Here is a 17,166-nt window from a genome sequence, read left to right as displayed (position 1 = left end):
ATTTCTTACATCCTTCACATACACAAGGAGTAAAAACCTTTATGTTACATTTCCGTCTAAATGTGTGATGTGCAATTTATAGTAATTTGTAATAAATATTATGTACAACAGGATAGTCAATATAACATAGAAATACAGTTGTGTCAGCATGAATTAATCAGACTGATGGCCCCTGTGGAAGAAGCTGTCCTGGAGCCTGTTGGTCCTGGCTTTTATGCTGTGGTACCGTTTCTCAGATGGTAGCAGCTGGAACAGTTTGTGGTTGGGGTGACTCGGGTCCCCAGTGATCCTTCGGGCCCTTTTAATGCACCTGCCTCTGTAAGTGTCCTGAATCTACGCTGGGCAGTCTGCAGCACTTGCGATTGGAGGAAACACAGGCTGGCTGGTGAGCATGCAAGCTCCACAGACTGCTCCTGAGGTCTGGGTCAAACCCAGATCCCTGACACTGAGGCAGTGGCGCTAAGAGCTACACCACTATGCCACCCAAGTGGAGTGGTCAGCCTGGAGTGCACGAAGAAGTGCACGTAAGCTGTTTACTCAGCCTACAATATCAAGTAATCCAGTGTGTTTTACATTAATCTTAACAATTATCAGTCCTTTCGAACAGGTTTTAATAAGGTATTACCTGAATTAATGATTTATTTATTACCTAGGGATATCTAGGGATACGAATTGACAATAAACTGGACTGGTCAAAGAACACTGAGGCTGTCTACAAGAAGGGTCAGAGCCGTCTCTATTTCCTGAGGAGACTGAGGTCCTTTAACATCTGCCGGAAGATGCTGAGGATGTTCTATGAGTCTGTGGTGGCCAGTGCTATCATGTTTGCAGTTGTGTGCTGGGGCAGCAGGCTGAGGGTAGCAGACACCAACAGAATCAACAGACTCATTCGTAAGGCCAGTGATGTTGTGGGGATGGAACTGGACTCTCTCACGGCGATGTCTGAAAAGAGGATGCTGTCCAAGTTGCATGCCATCTTGGACAATGTCTTCCATCCACTACATAATGTACTGGGTGGGCACAGGAGTACATTCAGCCAGAGACTCATTCCACCGAGATGCAACACAGAGCATCATAGGAAGTCATTCCTGCCTGTGGCCGTCAAACTTTACAACTCCTCTCTTGGAGGGTCAGACACCCTGAGCCAATAGGCTGGTCCTGGACTTATTTCCTGGCATAATTTACATATTACTATTTAACTATTTATGGTTTGATTACTATTTATTATTTATGGTGCAACTGTAATGAAAACCAATTTTCCCCGGGATCAATAAAGTATGACTATGACTACTATGACTATTATTTAGCAACTGTAGTTTACTAACATTTTTGACTTGCGTTTTTCACTATATCTTGTGTTTTTGTCTCCACCTATTGGTGGCAAAGTTACATAACAGTTTATCACATTTTTATTTTCCATTGGCTAAATGTTAGCACATGACACACGTGCCCCGACTGTGCATCTTTTAATTGGCTCTTTGCTTATCTTAGGAATTTGTCTTAGCTCAGTATGAAAATGCCAGACTCCGCAAATATCACTATCTTGTATTTTTCTTTGCCTTAGGTTTCTTCTCTTTAGTTTCATATGATCTGTATCTGTTCTTTGCTTAAAGTTTAAAATAAACTACCGTGAAGCAACCACTTTTTACTCATTCTTTGACTCCCAAAAGAACCTATGGATTGGAAAATCACCAGTTCCCACATGGATGAGGATAGCTGATCCCCCGCACCCCACAACCCCTGGAGATCATTGTTGAAACAGCTGAATTTTTCGAACAATCCAGTATTTTTGTGGTTAACATTCACTAAGACTAGCTTCTCTTTGGGGAAAAAAAAACATTTTTGAATTTAAGTTCCTCATTGACAGTGATGAGATTAGAACATTACTCTGGATCAATTCACTATGTCACACCACAGCTTCTTACATTAATGTCGTAATACATAACATGGGGATACCTATACAAATAAACTGCATTTAAGCTGCTAAACAACACGCTTTCCTGTCTCTTGGCCTTAGAATGGAAACAGCACCCATGTTTTAATTAATATAAAGTCTAAAAAATACATTATTGAAATGAAAAAAATGTTAGATGCAGTGCACTGGGAGTTAGCCATTATCTGGTCCGTAAGCACAGCAAATGTATTGCCTTCTTCATATTCAGACCAACTGAAAAAATAAGATACTTCTCTTTTAAACAGAACTTGCTATGTTTTATTTTTAATATCACGCGGCTGGTAAAGTCACCAATATGATCAAAATCATGATGACTGCTCGGGGGCAAAAGCAAGGACTTGCGGATTCATCTTCAGTTTGCAGCTCCTCTGTGCAGTTGCAAGTGCTGAGAATCAGGCAGGGAAAAGCCCGGCCCTGCCTAATTTGGCCATGAATCATTCTCAAGTGTCCGGGGTCACACAAAGCTACCCACTCAGCTTGAATGGAGGTGTGAAGCAGCGGTTTAAAAACATCTCGCATCATTCAGATGGTATTTCTGTAAACTGGGAGAAGATTTGTTAACCACTGGCAGTGCTGAGCTCAAATTGGGGGTAGTTTGAAGGATGCATACAATCATCTGGATCAGATCAGAAGATCCTTAAGAATTGTCAACTGCAGACTTCATAATGTTTGCTGCATGCACTGCAATGACATCCTGTGCTGTTAATTTGTCAGAACATCCAATTGTATGTGTTGTGCTCTCTGCCAGTACTTATAGATAACGGGGGTACATCTACTCAAGGTACTTTTTCAGATTCATGACTCATTCAGACCAATTTACCTTTTTCTGCAGTGTATCCAGTGCCTCCTGAATATGTTTCACGTAATTATCCGCAGAATACATCTCCTGGGAACAAAGAATGATAGGCATTAGGAGTCGGGCTATAAAAAGTATGGGGAGGGTAGAAAGTATGAAACTTTTTCCCCTTTACAGAGGTGTCTGGTTATAGAGGGCTAGGATTAGAGTAAGAGAGAGGAGGTGAAGAGGAGATCTCAGAAAGAACTCTCTCATTAAAAGGGTGGCTGGATTTTGAAATGTGGGATGTGAATGAGTGGTGGAGGTAAGTACTCTCCAACATTAGAGCACGTTGATGAGCCCTTCAATCGTCAAGATATTGAAAGCTTTGGGTCAAGCGCTAGTAGATGTGATTAGCACCTTGTGTACTTGATATTTGCCAAGGCAGTGGCTCCAGATGCTGATCACCCTTTGGGTTTTCCACAAATGCCCTTTAACCCTCCTATCCTTTATCCTAAATATATGCCCTCTGGCTTTAGGTAACTTTCCTACACTCTCTCCATCCATATTCCCTTCTGTGATTTTCGAGCAATGCGTTGGATTGCAGTGCAAATTATGCAGTACAACTACATAAGGCCACATCTGGGTGAGTCTGTGTTCCATACGTAAGGAAGAACATACTTCCCTTGAATGAGGTGCTAGGCAGATTTGTTGGAATTTCTGGACCCAGGTGGGTTTTTAACAAAATCCACAAGTTTTGTGGATTTTGTGGCTGTTATCACTCGAAGTAATGTTTCATTTCAGATGATGTGCTATTTAAATTTGTATTTCTAACTTCTACACTTGGCGCATGGCCAAGTGGTTAAGGCGTCGGTCTAGTGATCTGAAGGTGGCTAGTTCAAGCCTTGGCTGAGGCAGAGTGTGTGTCCTTGAGCAAGGCACTTAACCACACATTGCTCTGCGACGACACCGGTGCCAAGCTGTATTGGCCCTAGTGCCCTTCCCTTGGATAACATCAGTGGCGTGGAGAGGGGAGACTTGCAGCATGGGGAACTGCCGGTCTTCTATACAACCTTGCATCCTGGAAACCTTCCAAGGCGCAAATCCATGGTCTCATGAGACTAACGGATGTCTATTATTATTAACTTCTACACCCCTGAAAAGAAAGTCCCAGTTGAAGGCGACCATACAGAAGTTTACAAAGTAATGAAGGTTGTAGATAGGGTGAATGGTGTCAATCTTCCTCTGAGGTAGGAAGTCTACAACTAGAGGACACAGATTTAAGGTGACATGGGTAAACCTAACAGTGGACCAGGTGGGCAAGTTTTTCCACACCAGAGGCTGGTGGGTATACGGAACAAATTGCCAGAGGAAGTGATTGAGGTGGATACAATTATAAATGATAAGGAACATTTAGACTGGTTCGAGGAGAGAAAAGGTTTGGAGGGTAGGGTTCCAATACGGGCAAAATGGACTAGTTCAAGTAGACAACCTGGTTGGCATGGACAAGTTGGGCTGAAGGGCTTGTTTCCGTGTGGTGCAAAGTTATTATTCTAAGACTATGATCATGACCAATCATTTTGCGAGGCACTGGAGGAGGTTTAGCACGGGACACACTGCGTACTGGACCTTAACCTAGACCTCAGGCCCTCACTCACTGAGCGGAGCAGGATTGGAATCCAAATTTCTGATCATTTCCCCATGGGGGTGGGGGAGGGGTGTCCATGAGGACGGAGGTATAGGTGAGAGGTCAAAGCTTAGAGGAGAGAAACATAGACACATAGAAAATAGGTGCAGGAGTAGGCCATTCGGCCCTTCGAGCCTGCACCGCCATTCAGTATGATCATGGCTGATCATCCAACTCAGAACCCTGTACCAGCCTTCCCTCCATACCCCCTTATCCCTTTAGCCACAAGGGCCATATCTAACTCCCTCTTAAATATAGCCAATGAACTGGCCTCAACTGTTTCCTGTGGCAGAGAATTCCACAGATTCACCACTCTCTGTGTGAAGAAGTTTTTCCTAATCTCGGTCCTAAAAGGCTTCCCCTTTATCCTCAAACTGTGACCTCTCATTCTGGACTTCCCCAACATCGGGAACAATCTTCCTGCATCTAGCCTGTCCAATCCCTTTAGGATTTTATACGTTTCAATCAGATCCCCCCTCAATCTTCTAAATTCCAACGAGTATAAGCCTAGTCGATCTAGTCTTTCATCATATGAAAGTCCTGCCATCCCAGGAATCAATCTGGTGAACCTTCTTTGTACTCCCTCTATGGCAAGGATGTCTTTCCTCAGATTAGGGGACCAAAACTGCACACTGTACTCCAGGTGTGGTCTCACCAAGGCCTTGTACAACTGCAGTAGTACCTCCCTGCTCCTGTACTGGAATCTTCTTGCTATAAAAGCCAGCATACCATTCGCCTTTTTCACCGCCTGCTGTACCTGCATGCCCACTTTCAATGACTGGTGTATAATGACACCCAGGTCTCGTTGCACCTCCCCTTTTCCTAATCGGCCACCATTCAGATAATAATCTGTTTTCCTGTTTTTGCCACCAAATTGGTAACTTCACATTTATCCACATTAAATTGCATCTGCCATGAATTTGCCCACTCACCTAACGTATCCAAGTCACCCTGCATCCTCTTAGCATCCTCCTCACAGCTAAAAATGCCGCCCAGCTTCGTGTCATCCGCAAACTTGGAGATGCTGCATTTAATTCCCTCATCCAAGTCATTAATATATATTGTAAACAACTGGGGTCCCAGCACTGAGTCTTGCGGTACCCCACTAGTCACTGCCTGCCATTCTGAAAAGGTCCCGTTTATTCCCACTCTTTGCTTCCTGTCTGCCAACCAATATCTCTATCCACATCAATACCTTACCCCCAATACCGTGCGCTTTAAGTTTGCACACTAATCTCCTGTGTGGGACCTTGTCAAAAGCCTTTTGAAAATCCAAATATACCACATCCACTGGTTCTCCCCTATCCATTCTACTAGTTACATCCTCAAAAAATCGGAGTGGGAGTAATTCCACACATAGCCTGATTAGTGTCTGGAAATGGTGGAGGTATTCCTGTCATAATGTTACAGAAACATCCAGAGATGCATTTGAATCACCAAGGCATAGAAGGCTTTGGACCTAATGTGAGTAAACAGGATTTGTGTATGTAGGTACCGCAGATGACACGGACGTAGCACAGACATCGTGGTCTGAAGGGCCTGTTCCTATGCTGTACTGTTATTGATGGGCTGAATGGCCTACTCATGCTCTGTGGTAGACGAAAGGGGCTGCTCTTGTGTTGTGAACATCCTTGACTCCATCACTGAGAAGCAAGTACAGTAATTGCCACTTCTCTACCAGCCACTCTGTTCAAACTTCATTGACCCCTTCGCCCAACCCGAACACCGGACAGGATACTGGATTGAAGTCACAAATACAAACACCCAACTTATTTATTGAAAGAGAATCTTTAGGCTGATGGGTGCCCTTAAAGTATGATAAAGATCAAATGACAGTATATCAAAGGGAATGAAAACCAGTGAAAAGCCCCACCTTATTCATGCAGTATTCACAGAGGTCATTGGCTCCAATGAAAAGAGTGATGACTTTCCAGTCCTTTTCAAAATCAATTTCCTACATAGGGTAAAATAGATAGACTTAATGCACCAGTTTTTTAAAAACTCTTTAATTAATACTTCTGGGTTTATTTTTATTCAACCGAGAGAACACAATGCTATTTCATCCAAATTAGTTTTTACCCCGAGAAAGAAAACTTCTTGCTGCAAGATCCACCTGCCAGCTTCCTTGGTGAATCCTGCTAACCAGTTCGATGGGAAGGGGTTATGGAGAGAGTGAGGTTGTGCCATTAACTACTCAGCTGTCACCTGTTCTCAGTTCAAAGGTGATCAGAAATGAGTTCAGTCATAACTTCCACAACAGAACTGAATGGTATTGGTGTTCAGAGCAGGGGTTCCCAACCCTCTTTATACCATAGACTAAGACCATTAAGCAAGGGAGCCGTGGACCCCAGGTTGGGAACCCATGATCTAGTACACAAAATATTGAATGCTCAAGTGCCAAGAATTGGTAATTCAGTCAAGTAGAACTTTATTGCAAGAGGACTTGAGAGCAGAAGTTACAAGATATGGTATACAGTATTTACAAGATAAGGTATAGTTGTTTAAAACTGAGGTGCTTAGCAACAAATTATTGCAGACAATGATGAATCTCTGGAATTCCCTATCTAGGAGTATTGCTTTGGCTATCCCATTAGGCGTATCTAAAGAAGAGGTAGACAAAGTTTTGAATGATCAGGGATTTGAGGGCTGTGGGGAACTGGCACAGTCAAGATCATATTGAATGTTGAGATGGGCTTGCGGGACTGAGTGGGCGATTACTGTCCTGATGTCCAAAAGTGGATATGACCACGCGGCTATCCTGGGACACTGGCGAGACTGCACCTGGAATATTGTGTATGGATCGGAAATCCCTGCCATGATCAATGAAGGGCAACAAAGATTGATCAGAATTGTTCCTGGAAAGAGGGAGTTGTCCTGCAAAGTGAGATTAAGCAGCATGTGCCAGACAGCATACAAACATCTATAGCTAGGTGAAGAGAAGAAGATTTGTGAAGGTGAATGCAGGTCCTTTACAGTCAGAATTTATAATGGAAGGAGAGAAAGTGCAGACACAGAGACTGCAGATGCCGGAACCTGGAGCAGCAGGCATCATCTGGAAGAACTCAGCAGGCTGAAGGTCACACGTGGTGTTGGTGGTGAGTGAAGAACTGGCGACATTTCATGTCAACGCCCTGCATCCTCTAGCAGATTGTTACACAAAGGAATTACAGACTACTTAAATTCATACTTTGGTTCACAAAGGAAGGTACAAATAACTTTCCAGGATTGCTGGGGTACATGGGGTCTATCAAAATCAGCATTAATATGGAAATGGTGTTAAGGAGATTGAAGGGATTAAAGGCTAATAAATGCCCAGGACCCAATAATCTGCACCCTAGAACACTGAAGAAAATCACCCTGGGAATAGCTGATGCATTGGTTGTGACTTCCCAAACTTTTTTAGACTCTAGAGCAGTTTCCACAGATTGGAAGGTAGCTAATGAGACCGTAAAATTTTTAAAAAAACAAGGTAGAGAGAAAGCAGGGAATTATGGACCATTTAGCCTGATGTTACTGGTGGGGAAACTCCATTATTGAAAATGTGGTAGCAGAGCCTTTAGAAATCAGTGACAGGATTGGACAAAGTCAACACGGGTTTTGCGAAAGGGAAATAACGCTTGGCAAATACACCTGGGACAACACATGCACACAGGGTTGGAGGAACTCAGTATGTCAGGCAGGATCTATGGATGGAATTAAACAGTCAACCTTTTGGGCCAAGACGTTTCATCAAGTTTGAAAAGGAAGGGGGCAGAAATCAGAATAAGGAGGAGGGGGGAGTGGACAGATACAAGCTGTCAGGTGATAGATGAAACCAGGTGAGGGGGAAGGTAGATGGGTGGGGGTGGGATGAAGGTAGATGAGTGGGAGGGGGGATGAAGTAAGAAACTGGAGTGGATAGGTAGAAGAAGTAAAGGGCTGAAGAGGAAATCTAATAGGAGAGGAGTGGAGCATAGAAGAAAGGGAAGGAGGAAGGGAACCAAAGGGAGGTGATGGGCAGGTGAGGAGGAGAAAAGGGATGAGAAGCTAACCAGAATGGGGAATGGAAAAAGAGAGGAAGGAGGGGGAAGAAATTACCAGAAGTTAGAGAAATCGACATTCATATCATCAAACAACAGGAATTCTGCAGATGCTGGAAATTCAAGCAACACACATCAAAGTTGCTGGTGAACGCAGCAGGCCAGGCAGCATCTCTAGGAAGAGGTGCAGTCGATGTTTCAGGCCGAGACCCTTCGTCAGGACTAACTGAAGGAAGAGTGAGTAAGGGATTTGAAAGTTGGAGGGGGAGGGGGAGATCCAAAATGATAGGAGAAGACAGGAGGGGGAGGGATGGAGCCAAGAGCTGGACAGGTGATTGGCAAAAGGGATACGAGAGGATCATGGGACAGGAGGTCCGGGAAGAAAGACGGGAGGGGGGGTACCCAGCGGATGGGCAAGGGGTATATTCAGAGGGACAGAGGGAGAAAAAGGAGAGTGAGAGAAAGAATGTGTGCATAAAAAGATGGGGTACGAGGGGGAGGTGGGGCCTTAGCGGAAGTTAGAGAAGTCGATGTTCATGCCATCAGGTTGGAGGCTACCCAGACGGAATATAAGGTGTTGTTCCTCCAACCTGAGTGTGGCTTCATCTTTACAGTAGAGGAGGCCATGGATAGACATGTCAGAATGGGAATGGGATGTGGAATTAAAATGTGTGACCACTGGGAGATCCTGCTTTCTCTGGCGGACAGATCGTAGATGTTCAGCAAAGCGGTCTCCCAGTCTGCGTCAGGTCTCGCCAATATATAAAAGGCCACATCGGGAGCACCGGAAGCAGTATATCACCCCAGTCGACTCACAGGTGAAGTGTTGCCTCACGTGGAAGGACTGTTTGGGGCCCTGAATGGTGGTAAGGGAGGAAGTGTAAGGGCATGTTCATATCATCAGGTTGGAATACAGATTGAATATGAAGTGTTGTTCCTACAACCTGAGTTTGACCTCATCATGACAGTAGAGGAGGCCATGGACTTGCATGTCAAAATGGGAATGGGAAATCAGATTGAAATGGGTAGTCACCAGGAGATCCCGCCTTTTACACCAGACAGAGTGAAGGTGCTCGACAACACAACCCCTCCCCCTCCCATTTTGATAAACTGCAGAATAAATGACAGACAGCAGGTGGATGTGCTGCATTTGGGCTTTCAGAAAAGGTGAGTTAGGTTCCCATATTAAAGCACGCAAACTTCAAGCACATGGGCAATGTTCCCTTTAAGGTGTGTGCATGTGCGCGCTTGCACACATCTTTTGTTACTCGCACATGAAGGAATCTAAACTTCACACAAAAGGCTGTCACTCTCTAACTCGTTGGCATGTTAAGTATATTTCATGATCATACACAATCACTTTTCCTTTCCTGGTTTCTGATTCAGACCATGTGACAATGTGGAGTTTGCAATGATTTGCTGCAGGTTTTAGAACTGGCTCAGTTATACTGGTTTTTTTTGGAAGAAATTATTGATTCACTATGTTGAGTTCCAAAGAAGCAAAGGGCGTGAGAGTACAAAACGACTGCTAGTCCATTTAAAGTGGAATGCCGAGTGAAAAAAGACCAAACCCAGAGGAGAACAAAGTTCTTATTGACAATGTTTTGCTTGCTGTTAAAATGAATACCCCACATATAAAAATTCAGTGCGCACATGTTGTTGTCATTGGGCAAAAAACTGCACAGCACAAGATTTTTGCCCACACTGGTCATTACAAATTAGAGGGAACATTGCACGTGGGATGGGGCAGGTGGGGTTGAAGGGGCTATCATGGATCAAGAACTGCTGCCTGACAAAGGATAATGAATGGGTAATTTTTAAGAACAAATGGGTATTTTTCTGACAGGCAGGCAGTGACAAGTGGAGTTCCACTGGGATCAATGCTATCGATGAGGTGGGAAATAAATGTGAGCTCAGTGGAGGACGCAGAGAGTCTCCACAGTGGGTGAGGGAGAGAGCAAATGCAATAGAACATGAGGCTACCCACTATAGCAATATTAGGAAGCTAGATTATTTATCGGAATGGTGATAGAATGGGATGGAGGGAGGGTGGAACAAGACCTGAGACCTTGTGCGTTGATTGTTACAGTAAGCAATGCAGGCACATCGGGTGGTGAAAAAGGCGATAGGTACACTGGTCTGCACAGCGAGAGGGATTGAACACGGGAGCAGGAGTAATCACGCAGGGTCTTGGTAGGACGGCAGCTCGGAGATTGTGTGCAGCTTTTGTGTCCTCATCTGAGAACGATGCTCCTGCTATGGAGGGAGAGCGCTAAAGATCCACTAGTTTGATTTGTGGGATGGCAGGACTTAGGTGCTGAAAGAATTTGGGTCAATCAGGCTAATATTAGAAGAAAAAGCAGGAACCTGATTGAAATGTACAAAACATGAACAGGATTGACAGAAAGATGCGGGGATGATATTCCGTGGGATGGCCGTTCTGACCGAGTGCCGCAGTCTCACAGGAAGGGGTCGGCCATTCGGGGCACAGGCCAGTGAACCCTCGGAAGCTTCAGCTTCAGAAGCACTAGGGGCGTTTTGTCATGGAATATATTCGAGAGAGGTAAATACATTCCTGGATCTTAAAGAATATGGAGTCGGAGTGAGAAAGTGGCACTGGGGTAAAAGATCGGCTGCGGTCTTATTGAATGACAAAGTAAGCTCAAGGCGCTAGCTGGCCTACACCCGTTGGGACAGGCTGATTCAATAGCTCCTCACTAGGGTGAGCACAAATGTGATGGGTATTATTCCCTACTGAGACTGACGTACTTGTATGCAGAACCTTGAAGGTGGATTGATGAAGAAACTTAAAATAAAGAATATGGGCTTCTAAGTTTCATACAGTGTATTAAGGGCAAAACCCGGGAGGACGAAGTATATTAGAACTCAGAACTAAGATATTCAAATCATTAGTTAAGGTTTAGGAATTCACAGTTCACTATAATTGCCATTGGTATACCACATCCCATCTTCAACATTGCCAGAGCCAGCGCTGACAGGTGTTCTGGTCAGACAGTTCCACTATTGCCCACTAGGTGGTAGCATTGAAAAGCATCAGCACCAATGCAAAACCTGTCATGAGGTACTTACCGGACTGTCCTTCATCAGCTGAATCAGTCTGTGGGTCTGATTTGCCATATCGCTATATTCAAAAAAGGAAATACAATATTTTAAATTACAAATATAACCAACATTTTTAAAAATCCAAACACTGGTGCAGAAGTTCCTGAACTTAGGAGCTAGCTAAGAGTCCACGCATTAATAGTTTTGGAGTCGCTTATAGGTCCAATTAAGTTCAAAAACAACATCAAGATCAAATCGGAGTTTGAAACTAATCTGGAGTCAGCATGTCCGGAGTTGGAAGCCCAGTGTTCGGTGATTGGCATGTCCTGGGATCAATGCGGAGGACTGAGGCCGGCTTCTGCGGAAGGCTAGAAATTGAGGCTTGTGGGCCGGAGCCGGGGCTGGAGCTGCGAATTTCTGCGAGTCTGCTGCGGACGTCAAAGCCCATGTCTGGAGGCTTGAGTCCGTGACTGCCGGAGGCTGTAACTGTTATAATTTACTGCGCATTGTGATCTGTGTTGGCACTGGAATGTGTGGTGACACTTGTGGGCTGCCTCTAGCCCACCCTCGGGTGTGTTGATTGTAACACAAGTGATGCATTCCACTGTATCTTTTGACATACACATGATAAATAAACCTGAATCTTGAAACTTCAATCTTTAAGTAAGGAAGACAGATTTCCTTTCTTGAAGGACATTAGTGAAACATACTGGTTTGGACAAAATCCAATCATGTTCATGGTCATCTGTTCATTATAATAATTTATTCTAGATTCAATTGAAGTCATGGAAGTTCTCAGCTCACTTGCAAGGATTTGTACATGTGACTGGATTAGTGGCTCTGACCCCAGGGTACTATTCCAATAACTTAACAATCATATTTCCATACTTAACCACCATATGTTTGTACACCCTTTTCATTTTTAAGTCCATCATGTTTTACCCCTCCATAACTGTAATCTTTGACTCCTTGAAACTTCTGATTTTGATGATCTGATATCATCGAAGGTAACACATTAGTGTGGCAAGTAGAGGCTGCTAGCTCACAGCTTCAGTCACTGCTGCCTGCAGGGAGTCTGTACGTTCTCCCCATGAGCAGGTCAGAATCAGGTTTATTATCATTGGCATGTGACATGTAATTTGTATAACTGAGGCACAAAGCTAATATCATTTCGCTCTTAGCCCCAGCAGCCTTTGATCAGACCAGTGAGCACAACACCAACTTAATAGCCAACATGGGCTGGTTGAAAATCCCCTCCCGGCTACTCACTTGGCCTTTGAGCCCGAGACTGCCACGTTGAATTTGCTTTTCAGATTTCCAATTCCTGAGGCAAAGCCGTGGACTTTTGGATTAAACTTCTTCAATATGTCTGAGGACGGAAAGCACTATGGTTAGGGTGGTGGATGGGGGAACTCCAGTTATACAAAACCAAAGTTTCAGTTTTAGGAACAGCCTCTATATTAGATCCCATGTACAACAGACTCTTGGCACACCTAGGAAGGCTTCAGGTGCCTTAAACCTGTTCTGAGATGAGGCCACTTGATCTGGGTGCCTGGAAATGAACCAGCTGGAACCTGAGATCCATGGCTTGAAATGTCTGAGAGTGGTCATTCTCCCTTCTCCCACCTCGCAAGGGGCACAAGGGACGAAAGCTGTTCACAGACTCTTGAGTGGTTCTCTTATATGCGAACAAATGAACTCCTGATCTCAGTATCCTGTTATACATCATCATGGCCCAAGCATTTTACCTGTCCACCGGCACTGCACTTTCTCAGTAACTTGAAGAGTATATTCTGCGTTCTTATTTTCATTTTACTGCCTCGATGTACTGGTGTAGGAAATGATCTGTCTGGATGGCATACAAATAAAACCTTTCTCTGTAGAGGCACTGGCACAGAGTCATATAGTATGAAAACACTTGGCCTGACTGATCTATGTTACTCCTTCTCTAAAATATAGAGCAGCTAAGGTATTTGACACCTATCCAAAAGTCTCCTCTATCAGCTGGTTTCAAATGCCTCTTTGTTGTAATGTTACCCCAGGGTCAGGGAGAACAAAGTTCGAAGGTGTAGGTTTCAGGTGAGAGGGGAAATATATAAGGGGTATCTCAGGGGCAGCTTTTTTCCATACAGAGTGTAGAGTGTATTTGGAATGAGCTACCAGAGGAATGCTAGAGGCCGCTATAGTTATGACATTTAAATTGCATTTGGATAAGAAAGGTTTAGAGGGATATGCAGGAAATTGGGGGTGAGCTCAGTTAGGCGACTTAGTCAGCACGGATGAGTTGGGCTGCAGGATCTGGTTCCATACTGTACAGCTCTAGGACTCCCGCGACCATTCCTGTGATGTGGTTAACTCTGAGCTGTATCTCTCTTCAGTTTAGGAATAGGTTGAGTTTGTTAGCTGTGTCACATCACATGAACAAAACAAATGCAAAAAATCATATTGCTATTCTTTACGGTGCTGGTTAAATGCAGAAATTTTTGTTCTCAGTGAATATCACCAGATGTCTATGTTTTGTAAGCTGACTGCCATTTCAACTCTGGGTTAGGTCAAGGCTTAGATCCAAAGCTCCAACTGACTGCTCTGTATTAAAATGTCTACGAAATCTCTCGCTACTCAGACTACCTGTTTGCTCCCACAAACTGTCAGACCAAGGCCTGTTTTAACTTCTGGGACATAGTATGTCCCATGGAGATTTGACCAGCTCAATAAACAGCAGCACACAAAAATAGATGGAAGAACTCAGGTGGGTCGGGCAGCATCAGTGGAGAGAAACGGACAGTCAACACTTCAAGTCAGATGAAGGGCATCAACTCAAACGTTGACTGTCCATTTTCTCCTGCTGATGCTCCTCACCCGTTTTTTGAGTATTGCTCCAGGTTCCAGCGTCTTCAGTAAGTCACTTGCGTCTTCAATAGGTAGCAGTACTGGAGAAGAGCAGTTCTAGAGATAGGTGAGAACAAAGGACTTACTGGGCAGAGTAGTCACAACCTCAAGCGTTTTGTCTCCACCAATGCTGTAAATACAAAATAGAGAAATAAACTGTTGGCTTTGCGGTCTAGCGTGCCAGTCAAAGGGTTCGTCTCCTGCTCCCATTTATTTGAGAGGGTGCTTTGCTTTGTTGCTTTCCCAACAAGAGCTGTATTTTACTTGCATTAATATTTCCCTCCAAATGCTCACCTCCATGAAATGCCTCGATATTCAGTTCGCAGTTCAAACAGGTTCTTTGCCCGTGCTCCGAATCCAGCCTAAGCACCAAAAGTAAAATAAGACTTTTCGACAAGTTTGGCCACATGCCCTTCAAGCCCCAGCTAAAATACTGTTCAATCTGCAGTGCCAACGCATGGGTGGTGGGATGGTGAAAGATTTCAAAACTGATCCCGACAAGGATTGGAGGTTATTTGGAGAAAGGTGGGTGATAGCCTTTGAACTTCTTCTGCAACAACTATTCCACAATGCAGCGGTGAAAAACGAACAACAACTTTGAGCTACCTCCCTGTGGGGAGGTGCACATGGTCACTCTCAGTTGTCCTGAGTGCAGGTGGATGCTGGAGTTGTTGGATGGGATCCAAGGAAAACTACTGAAGGAATGTGACTGTTATCATAGACTCACTGGGCGGCATGGTAGCAAAGTGGTGAGCACGGCGCTTTACAGTACCAGCCACCCGGGTTCAATTCCCGCTGCTGTCTGTAAGAAGTTTGTTCATTCTCCCCGTGACCGCGTGGGATTCCTCCAGGTGCTCTACGATCCAAAGAACTACCGGTTGGTAGGTTAATTGGTCATTATAAATTGTCTCACGATCAGGATAGGATTAAATTGGGTGATTGCCGGGCAGCGCGGTTCAAAGTTCTGGGAGGGTCTATTCCGTGCTGTACCTGAATAAGTAACTATTGTTTGCATGATTGTGTTTTTTTTCTTTCTCTTTCCCTGTGCAGTGGTTTTTCCTCTTTCTTTTTCCTTAACTGGGTTCTTCAGGGTTCTTGGTTTTGTGGCTGACTGTGAGCAGACAAACCTCAAGGGATAGCCCAGATCTGAAGTGACGGAGGAAAGGGAGGTTGGCTCACAAATAGAGAATGCTTGGAGACAGTGCGAAAGGGAGGATAGGCAGGTGATAGAGAAGGGACGCGCTCAGTTCAGACTGATGGTTTGAGATGTGTCCATTTTAGTGCGAGGAGTATCATGAATAAAGCGGATGAGCTTAGAGCGTGGGTCAGCACTTGGAGCTATGATGTCGTGGCTATTACAGAGACTTGGATGGTGCAGGGGCAGGAATGGCTACTTCTAGTGCCGGGTTTTAGATGTTTCAGAAGGGATAGGGAGGGAGGCAAAAGAGGTGGTGGCGTGGCACTGTTAATCAGAGATAGAGTCATGGCTGCAGAAAAGGAGGAAGTCATGGAGGGGTTGTCTATGGAGTCTCTGAGTGGATGTTAGGAATAGGAAGGGATCAATAACTCTACTGGGTGTTTTTTATAGACCATCCAATAGTAACAGGGACATCGAGGAGCAGATAGGGAGACAGATTCTGGAAAGGTGTAATAATAACAGCGTTGTTGTGGTGGGAGATTTTAATTTCCCAACTATTGATTGGCATCTCCCTAGAGTGAGGGTTTTAGATGGGGTGAAGTTTGTTAGGTGTGTCCAGGAAGGTTTCTTGACACAATATGTAGATAAGCCTACAAGAGGAGAGGCTGAACTTGATCTGGTATTGGGAAATGAACCTGGTCAGGTGTCAGGTCTCTCAGTGGGAGAGCATTTTGGAGATAGTGATCACAATTCTATCTCCTTTACTACAGCATTGAAGAGGGACAGGAACAGACACGTTAGGGAAACATTTAATTGGAGTAAGGGGAAATATGAGGCTATCAGGCAAGAACTTGGAAGCATGAACTGGAAACAGATATTCTTAGGGAAATGAACTGAAGAAATATGGCAAATGTTCAGGTGATATTTGCGTGGGGTTCTGAGTAGGTATGTTCCAATAAGACCTGGAAAGGATGATAGGGTACAAGATCTGTGGTGTACAAAGGCTGTTGTAAATCTAGTCAAGAAGAAAAGAAGAGCTTATGAAAGGTTCAAAAAACTAGGTAATGATAGGAATCAAGAAGATTTTAAGGCTAACAGGAAGGAGCTTAAGAATGAAATTAGGAGAGTCAAAAGGGGCCATGAGAAGGTCTTGGCAGACAGGATGAAGGAAAACCCCAAGGCATTCTACAAGTATGTGAAGAGCAAGAGGATAAGACATGAGAGAATAGGACCTATCAAGTGTGACAGTGGGAAAGTGTGTATGGAACCAGAGGAGATAGCAGAGGTGCTTAATGAATACTTTGCTTCAGTATTCACTACAGAAAAGGATCTTGGCGATTGTAGGGATGAATTACAGTGGACTGAAAAGCTTGAGCATGTAGGTATTAAGAAAGAGGATGTGCTGGAGCTTTTGGAAAGCATCAAGCTTGATAAGTCAACGGGACCGGTCAGGATGTACCCCAGGCTACTGTGGGAGGCGAGGGAGGAGACTGCTGAGCCTCTGGCAATGATCTTTGCATCATCAATGAGGATAGGAGAGGTTCCAGGGGATTGGAGGGTTGCGGATGTTGTTCCCTTATTCAAGAAAGGGAGTAGGGATAGCCCAGGAGTTCATAGGCGGAAATGATAGGGTCTTTTAAG

The 17,166-nt window shown here is 44.4% G+C and overlaps 1 protein-coding gene across 2 annotated transcripts in view; it reads right to left on the bottom strand.

The window, feature by feature from the left end:
- plb1 (phospholipase B1) overlaps nt 1-17,166 on the bottom strand; it is a 195,944-nt gene that overhangs the window by 14,393 nt on the left and 164,385 nt on the right. For both annotated transcript variants that reach the window (XM_063040679.1, XM_063040678.1), the window contains 6 exons: nt 14,682-14,749; nt 14,474-14,517; nt 12,768-12,867; nt 11,526-11,577; nt 6,290-6,370; nt 2,775-2,840 (listed from right to left, as the gene is read on the bottom strand). In XM_063040679.1, the coding sequence (XP_062896749.1) occupies nt 2,775-2,840; nt 6,290-6,370; nt 11,526-11,577; nt 12,768-12,867; nt 14,474-14,517; nt 14,682-14,749 (411 nt within the window). The remainder of the gene's footprint in view (nt 1-2,774; nt 2,841-6,289; nt 6,371-11,525; nt 11,578-12,767; nt 12,868-14,473; nt 14,518-14,681; nt 14,750-17,166) is intronic.

Source organism: Mobula hypostoma, chromosome 2 (genome assembly GCF_963921235.1).
Source record: "Mobula hypostoma chromosome 2, sMobHyp1.1, whole genome shotgun sequence".
Taxonomy (NCBI): Eukaryota; Metazoa; Chordata; class Chondrichthyes; order Myliobatiformes; family Myliobatidae; genus Mobula; species Mobula hypostoma.
The sequence above is the reverse complement of the archived record's forward strand: the minus strand, read 5'-3'. Positions and strand labels throughout refer to the sequence as shown.